Here is an 8,885-nt window from a genome sequence, read left to right on the forward strand (position 1 = left end):
GCTGTTAATTCATGCCACATAACTTTATTCCACTGAAATAAATAGCTGCACTCTTTCAGCTCTAACATGATGGTTAGATTTAACAACCTCTAAGTGGTTTGTGTTTAATGAACACATGGTTGTCTGTCACGCCTCAGTTTTATTAACTCAGGTGTCCAGTTTAAGCCAGTTCAAGAAACAAAGACATTGTGATCTTTCAGTGGAAATAAAAGATTAAAGTCCACATATTCATCTGAACCATTTATTGTTGTGTCACATGAAAGGATTACAACATCACACATAAAAAAACATCCAGATGAGTTTTATTAAAGTTATTTTTATTGATATTTTAAAGAAAATAAAAAAATAACTTTCAGAAGGATTCGTGTTTATCTCAGGAAACATGTTCATCATCAGTACAGCAAAACAGCAACGATTAAAATATTCAGAATAAAAGTGTAATACATCTTGTTCAGACATGTGCTGGTAAATGTGTGCTCTCTCTCTCTTATTCTGTCTCTTAACCACTATAGACTTGACATGGTTCTTTGGCCAAATATGTACCTTAACTATATGTGCATAAAGAATGCTAATACGAAATTAAATAGATGTTCTGAAAACTTTAAATCTAATTTTAAAGGTTCAAGAGTCAACTTTGGTTTCGAATGTGCAAGCTGGGCACATTCAAGACAAACTCATAAACATCCTAAATAGCTTTGTGGTGTTTTACTGGTACGTGGTAGGCAGCACCACGGGCAGAGAGACAACACATTACATAACACTTCCTCTTATAAACTTTTGGACAGGTAACACACACTTATAGTCCTCCCTCTATCTGAGGATACTACATAAAGGGTGAAGCTTTATTTTGAAATTCAGAAGATGCAGACTATATTTGTAAAGTTGTCTCATCAGTAACTTTACAACATCCACTTTTCTGAAATTTGATCACCTTTGTGCTTTCAACTTTCAGGTGTTGATTTTGTGTCTGGTTTGTCAGATCCACTTTGAAGGTCTGGATGATCTGTTGGTCACTGACACCCAGTGAGTACGAGTGGACATGTTTCACCTGTGTCTCATCCCAGTCTTCCTTTTGTGAGCTGTCGGTTCATTGGTTTGTTGATTTTTTGTTGCGAGTGTTTTCCTGTTTTGTGATTTTTTTTTTCTTTTTTCAACGAATTTTACTTCTAGCTTAATGTATTCCTCATAGTTCCTTTTATTTTGGACTTTAAGGTATTTATTAACAGCATCCAAAACTACAGCACTAAGTGTTTGAGTTTTCTCTAATCACAGTCAATGTGTATTACATTTTTTTCTGGTTATATTCATATCAACCTTTTATACATATAAAAAATACTGTCTACGGACATTTCAGAGAAAAAGTAAAACCCCATATTCTGGGCCTCCTCCAGATCCACCACCAGATTTTTTAACCCTTGAGTTTCTTCCAAAACATAGCCTCGGAAATTTATTGGACCTTTGTTTTCCATCACTGGCGGCTTTCAGTGGTAATGTAATTTTAAAATTGAATGTGAAAAACTCCCAGTGTGATTTATTGTATAATTTCTCCTATGATCCTCTTTCAGGATATATTTTCATCAGCTCCAAGACTTCTGATCTATGGAGTGAATGAATGAATATCCTGGTGGTCACACTGCAAAAGCCTATAAGATGGTAAACTCAGTGTCTGAGCTTCAGAGAGACACAGTCGCGTTATCTACACTTGAAAATCGAGTGCCCGTCTACATCGAGTCGTGCGGCAAAGCGTATGAGCGGGTTCATGGTGCACTCAAGTGTATCCCATAAACTCAGTAATCTATATTTTTCTTCTTATTTTCATTTGTTGAAATACATACATCCGTCATTACTTTGTTGTTGTTTTACTACATTATTTTTAATGATTAAAACAAAATCATAGAACAAAATTATTGAAGCACATTCAGAATCCAACATATTTCTGAATCTCCACCAGATTCTTGTTCTACATGTCCCCAGCTACCTGTGTGGTGATTTTCAAGTTCTTTTACTGCACCATATTCCTTATTGGACTTCCCGCCCTCCCTGCACCAGCCCAAATCAAACGGTCATCTCTATCTTGTCTGCACCTCTCATCAGTCCATCATCTACCTGCCAGACTCACCCCCAACTGGTTGGATTTTTCATATACCTGCATGTTATCACATTTTAACAATGGGGATGTGGACCCAAGATCAGGACAAAAAGATGAATAGCAGATCTGGTTTCTAGTGTCTTCATCAGATTTGAATGTAATTGCACAAAAGCACAGAAACACTCCTGCCAAACGGGTAAGATACTGAACCAAACTGAAATTATCACCAGACAGTGAGCAGGCTAAAAAGTAAGACAGCTAACTCAAAACTTTCAAGTTAAGACTTCTTTAATTTTCGTCAAGCCTCTGCCTTGTGTGTGCTGTAAGTTTTTCTTTACTATAAACGCAAGATGTACAACAGGACACTTCTGTCATGACTTTAATGTGGAATTCCTTTTGATTTATTTGAAATGTTTTGATGGTAAACTGATGTAAAACACACATTCAGTTCTATACCTTACAATGTTTTTTTATTGAATAACTTCTCAAGTTATACGGAAACAACTTTCAGCAGAACATCATCATATAGCAGAACTGAAGCAACAAACAACAGCACAACACAACACATGAACAGAAGCCCCATGAACACATCACACACACACACACACAACACAGAGGGAATAACCCCGCCCCAACGCTGGCAGGACCAGGGCCAGCCCCACAACTTTCACTCTTGATTTGTGCAGATGGTGAAATGAAACCAGTCGGCAGAAAACAATTTGATTTGTTTCTCAATTAAATTTTTAAATTTGACTATGCAGAAATAATGGGATTCTGAATGTGCTTCAATAATTTTGTTCTATCATTTTGTTTTAATCATTGAAAAGAATGTAGTAAAACAACAACAACGTAATGACAGATGTATGTATTTCAACAAATGAAAATAAGAAGAAAAAAATAGAGATTTCTGAGTTTACGGGGTGCATTTGTTTACGGGGTGCGACTGTGCCTCTCCGAAACGCAGATGGCGTGACCGCAGTCATCTGTCGTCAGTTTCGCTTTCAGTTTTAGCTGTTTCGTAATCAGAGTACAACTACGTTTTCGAAGAAGTCAATTAACTATTTGGATTGTAATTGTGTTGTTTCAGCAGAGTAGTGAGTGTATGTGTATTGCACACCGCATTCCGGCGGACTGCAATACCTCTTGGTTGTCCTCTTGGTGTTTGTCCCAGAGAGTTTAGGAGGACGCAGGATGCTGGCAATTGTCAGTGTATGCATCCTAAAGGCAACCTGGTGGATTTATCATTGGAATTGTTTATTGCCAAGGACAGAATTGTAATTTTATAAATAAATGACAACAATAAATAGAAATGAAAAGCTTTCAATCTTATTTGAAATGTTGAAAAAAGCGTGCGTAATGTTTTTAATGTGCTTTGAAAACTTGAGTTCAGAAAAGGTGAAACTTTACTTTGAAATTTAGGAGGATGCAGGCTATGTTTGTTGTTTCAGGATTAACTTTACAACATCAACTTTTGTGAAATTTGATCTCATGCTTTTGATTTTGTGTCTGTTTGTCAGATCTACTTTAAACATAGGGCTGATCCGTTGGTTACTGACGTCCGGTGGATACGAGAACAGATTTGCAGACCTTTTGCATCATATTTCAGGTTTGACACGTTTCATTTGTGTCTCATCCAAGTTTTGTGAGTTGTCAGTTGTTTTTTCCCTTGCTAGTACTTGAGCTGTGTTTGCCGTGTGAGTTTTCTTTTGCTGTGGGTTTTCCTACGTTGTGTTTCCTGTTTGATATTTTCTCATCTTCTGCTGCACTTCAGTTCTCCCACACTTGGACTTTGATTTATCTTGCATTACAACTATCTTGTTGATAAGTATTCATTTTCATGTTTTTTCCTGGTTGTATGAATTCAACAACACTAAGATGTTGCTTTCATATGTGTTCTAGATATAAGATACCCTACATAAGATGCCTGGATTCAACTTTCTTATCCTGCAGTTCTGTCTTCTTGGTACTGTTATTTTTTATCAACCATATAAACTGCATATTTGTGTCTTTGCTATATGTGTTTATGAGAAAACACAAACAAATATATAGAATCATGTAACTGCTTACATGTACAAAGCTCTGAAAACTGAGACTGCGTAGTTTTAATTTTCTTACAGCTTTCAGTATGTTTTAATAAGTGTAGCATTCCTGGCCGAATGATGGTCATACTCTCAAACTGATGGTTCATATTGCTTTATTTTTGGTGAACCGTATTCAGTAATGAACACACACTGTAAGAGCTATGTAAAGAGGAACAAAACAAAAATACAATTACCTTTCCTTATAGTGGTACTTATCTTAACTTTATCATAACCTTAAGGGAATTACCCCAATTAAATTATGTAATTTTAACGATATATAAACAGTTTCAAGCCTATTAAAGCTAACCAACATGTTGCACTAGAAGAATGAATGGAACAGAACAATGAATTAATTAGCTTTAGCTCCCATAACCTAAACAACATACATCAAACAATCAACGGCACCTAAATTTGAGACATTAAATAAAAGTTAAACATTAAATAACATATTGTGCCATTTTTAGTCAAGTGTTAATGAAACACTCTACAAACACTTAACATTAGACGCTCCTTTTTTGTACTGACGGCAAAGTCCGGATGTTTTCGTTTTAGCGAGACGCTTTCAAAATAAAAGCCAGAATTCAACATCCGCCACAATACAACACAAGAACGAAATGAACCCAACTAATAATGAATATGAAAACAATATATTTATAGAAATATTAGCTCATACTACAGTTCACTTGCGATAAGAGCCTGTCAGCTTGGCATATCTAGACACTTAATGTCTTCATGTGCTCAGTAATTTCTTGGAGCCTTCACACTGACAATAGCAAGGTGTTATTGTGTTAGTAGCATTGTCATTTTTAAAGTAAATGTGAAAAGCTTTGAATATTATTTATCCTATGGTCCTCTTTCAGGATATGTCTTCGTCTGCTCCAGTGCTTGGCGTGTTATGATGCCAAGCCACTTGAAAGGATTGGTGGGTTCCTGCCTTGTCATCCCTTGTAGGTTTGACTACAATAAATATCCACCTCAGAGACCAGATCGTGTTGTTTGGTACCAGTATGTGAGTCGAGGATATCCTTTGGTTTATGATGACTGGTACCCAACTTATGTCACTTATGACATATTCCGTGGAAAAACACAAGCCTATAGGTCTGGATATGGGAAGACATGCAGCCTAAAGATCGAACCACTGACCTGGAGTCATCACAGACAGAAGCTTTATCCCTGGGTGGATCCAGAGAATATTGGGAAAAGCACCCACGGATTCTATGATACAACCGTAATGATTGAAGTAGTGGGTATGTTACCAATTTGAACTTTGAGTTGCACTGAATTATTTCTTGTTGAATATTTAAATAATTCTTTATTTTCCCTTCATGAAGACACAGCAGATCCCCCGAATCTTCAAATCTATGGAGCCAAGAAGGTTGGACACTCTGTAGATGTGCATTGCTCTGTTTATCACACCTGTCCCACTAAACCCCCAACTCTGAGTCTCAACATCCCACATGGAAACCAGGATCGTACTCCTGTTGAACTGACTGATGGCACATTCAAAACCACCTTGAAGGCCACTTTGCTCATTGAGAATGACTCTCAAAGAGTGGTGTGCTCTGTTCAATACCCTACTGGTCACACTAAAAGCACCTCTAGCAACATAAACGCAGAATGTATGTAATGGATATACTTTTAATTTATTTATTTATTTGTTTTTGACTTATGTCAACCCTAAAATTAAAAATGTTTACTTTTTCTATCTCAGGTTCCATTTTACCATTGACTATCAGCTCTACATCAAATGAATTTCTTGAAGGATATCCAAGCAAAGTGACCTGCACTGCCACATACACATGCTCTAAACATAGGCCCACTCTGACATGGAGCTATGGTAACATGCCAACATCCACTGCTACTACCAAGGAGGCTCAGTGGAAGACTATCTCCACACTGACGTTCACATCATCAGCCAACGACCCAGGAAGATCTCTGACATGCTACGCAGTATTCTCTAATGGAGAGAGACAGGAAACGAGCATCACCCTACAAGTCAAGAGTAAGTGCAAATAAGGAGTTGAACAATACTTTTTTGTCAACCCTCTCTTACAACATGATCAAATTTCAAATGAAATAAAAGACCAAATAATCACCTAATGTGGCTAGCTATTATTGGTATATTTTCATTTCTTTTCAACTTAACTACATTTATACTTTTTGTGTTATAGCTCTGTAGCCTCAGTTGTAGGTCCATGTGCACCCACACAGAAATTTAACTAAACGTTGAGCTCACAACGGCTGTACTTTGGTCTGAAATACGTTTTCTAATCTATGACTCAGAGGTTGGACAAGCACAGATAATTCATTCTCCTACTGCTTCCAATGCTCTCTCTATTCAGATTAGTCAGGTGTGGGATCAGTAAAAGTATGACACAGCTGATGAGCTGCCATCTAGGTGAATAATTACAGAACAACCAAAAAAGTGTCAAAACCCCGCTGTACTCTACCTGCTGGACATGATTTGGCAGATGGAAAAGGTTAGAGACTAGCTTGTAAACATGTTGTACCATTCAGCAGATCAGATCAATCAACCAAATAATTCCCTCTGAAATTGGTAGAGTCAAAAATAGAACACAAACAAAGGTGGTTATCAGACTAACATCTGCCAAGTAGAAAAAAAAAACAAAAAAAATAATGTTGTTCTGCATCTCATGCATAAATATAGGACTGTTTGTATGGCAACCAAAACCATACTTTTGTGTCATTTTAAAGGGGCACAAACCAGATCGTCTACTCCATGTGTTTCCTCTTTTAACAGGAAATATGCTCTCTCGTGGTTGGTCCTTCTCCACTCCTAGCAGCTTAACAGGATTAAAAGGGTCATGCATCATCATTCCTTGCAAATTCACCTACGACAACAACAAGCCCTCTGACCTCCAAGTTTTATGGTTCTTGTATCAGAGCAATCAATACCCAGCTGTATTTAACCCAAGAACAAGCAATGTTATTAGCAAATATAATGGGATAACCAGCCTGGTTGGATCTGTGGCAGAGAATAATTGTAGTCTTAAAATCGAGAGGCTGGAGATGTCACACAACCAGGACCAAATCTACCCATGGATAGATAAGAACCCCATTACTTCCTACCACACAATGGGCCACACGTTTTATGACAAAACCACTCAGCTAGTTACACACACATGTCCGTCACATGCTCCCCAGTTTTCATGGAGTGTCCCCAGCATCACCAGTGACGTCTCACACACCTTGATGTCTGGAGGGGTCTGGCAGACCACTTCAACCATCACTTTCAGGGCTGCTGGAGTCAGAAACCTAACCTGTACTGCCACCTTTTGGCCTGAAAATCAACAAGCCAGCACAGTCCAGCTGAATGTGAAGGGTTAGAGCTCAAAGTTCATCCAAACTGTAAATGTAAATCAAATATCACATCCGTTGAGCTGTGTGTTTTCTTTGCATCCCCAGAACCTCTGAGCATTGCTCCAGTCATTGCAGTCCCACTTGTAGTCCTGATCCTAATCATCTTAGCTGTGGTGTTAGGAGTCTTCATCTGCAGGAGAAGGTAGGGTAAAAAGATGTCAGTTTGCAATGTTAATGACTCACCACTGGACTTCATTTTGAGTTGAAAATATGTTGTTTCCTGACCTACAGGAGGCACACTGAGGACTCAATGAAACCACCACCTCGACCGGAGAAAAGGCATGAGTTTAAAAATACAATATGTGAATAAAAAAGAGAAGAGGATGATTAGATTTGATTAAATTGATCGGATTTACTAACAACTAACTAACATTTATTTGACATTTTCTGAAAGGAATTCATTCTGGAACAAGCTTCCCAGGTAGTATTTTAAACCTGCTCATTTACACTGAGAAAGTCCAGATATGAGAAAGTCCAGATATCAATTAAAATCTATAACATAATTGAAATGTTCTCTTCTCTTACAGACGCCAAGGCAATGCTGTGAACCTCAGTGTGGGCTATTCGTAAGTGTTTGTCAGTGGTCTTCCACATAATCACATGGCTCACAGGAGGTAATATTCTGATTTCCTTCTCCTCCTACAGAAACAACCCCAACACCATCATCTCCGGCAGTAATTTCTCCGAACCACTCAATCTATCCCCAGAGGATTGAGTTTTCTCACAACCTGTTTTTATGTTCCTCTTGTTACGTCTTGTCTGTCTCTTTTTTCTTTTGTGTGGGCTGTGTGCTCCTTTCACTTTGACTGCTAATGGAGCTGATCTCTGTTTGAAAATGTGCCACACCTAAGAGGATTTAGGCTAGGCCTGCAAAATCTTCGCTCGCCCTCCTGTTGGGCCAGCTTAACTTTTCCTTGAGTTGTTCCTCACTTGTTAATTTAAGTAAAAATGTGCTTTTCACCCCAACATGTGTTGTCTTCCTCTTTTGTCACAACTTAAGATGCACATGTGTTTGGTTAGGAAAGCTTCTAATTATGTTTAGGGGCAAATATGAAATCTAGTTCTCTACTACTTGGCTTGTGGGGGTTTGGGGCTTGCCTTTAGGAGAGTTTGTGACTCATTTGTATGGGTCTTAGTTTGCAAGCTTCTTTGGGAGACCTCTTTATCCTTTTGAGACTCACTCATGAAATCTTACTTAAGGCACATCCCTGGTCATGGGGGGCTGGTGTTGAATGTATTTGCCCTCCTCGGTAATGTGGTTTCTAGTGCATAAATACCCACTGTAGGTAATTTCTTATAACTTTTTGGATAGGTAGTCAGTGTGATCCCTTTAA

The 8,885-nt window shown here is 38.1% G+C and overlaps 1 protein-coding gene across 1 annotated transcript; it reads left to right on the top strand.

Moving 5' to 3' along the window:
* The first annotated feature begins 3,542 nt into the window (after positions 1 to 3,542).
* Positions 3,543 to 8,517, top strand: LOC125015859 (myelin-associated glycoprotein-like). Its single transcript, XM_047597873.1, has 10 exons — positions 3,543 to 3,695; positions 3,989 to 4,052; positions 5,031 to 5,417; positions 5,502 to 5,789; positions 5,882 to 6,172; positions 7,597 to 7,693; positions 7,783 to 7,830; positions 7,946 to 7,972; positions 8,079 to 8,117; positions 8,197 to 8,517. The coding sequence occupies exons 2-10, from the start codon at positions 4,010 to 4,012 to the stop codon at positions 8,264 to 8,266; spliced, it is 1,290 nt and encodes a 429-aa protein (XP_047453829.1). The 5' UTR covers positions 3,543 to 3,695; positions 3,989 to 4,009; the 3' UTR covers positions 8,267 to 8,517.
* The last annotated feature ends 368 nt before the right edge of the window (positions 8,518 to 8,885 follow it).

Source organism: Mugil cephalus, chromosome 11 (genome assembly GCF_022458985.1).
Source record: "Mugil cephalus isolate CIBA_MC_2020 chromosome 11, CIBA_Mcephalus_1.1, whole genome shotgun sequence".
Classification (NCBI taxonomy): domain Eukaryota; kingdom Metazoa; phylum Chordata; class Actinopteri; order Mugiliformes; family Mugilidae; genus Mugil; species Mugil cephalus.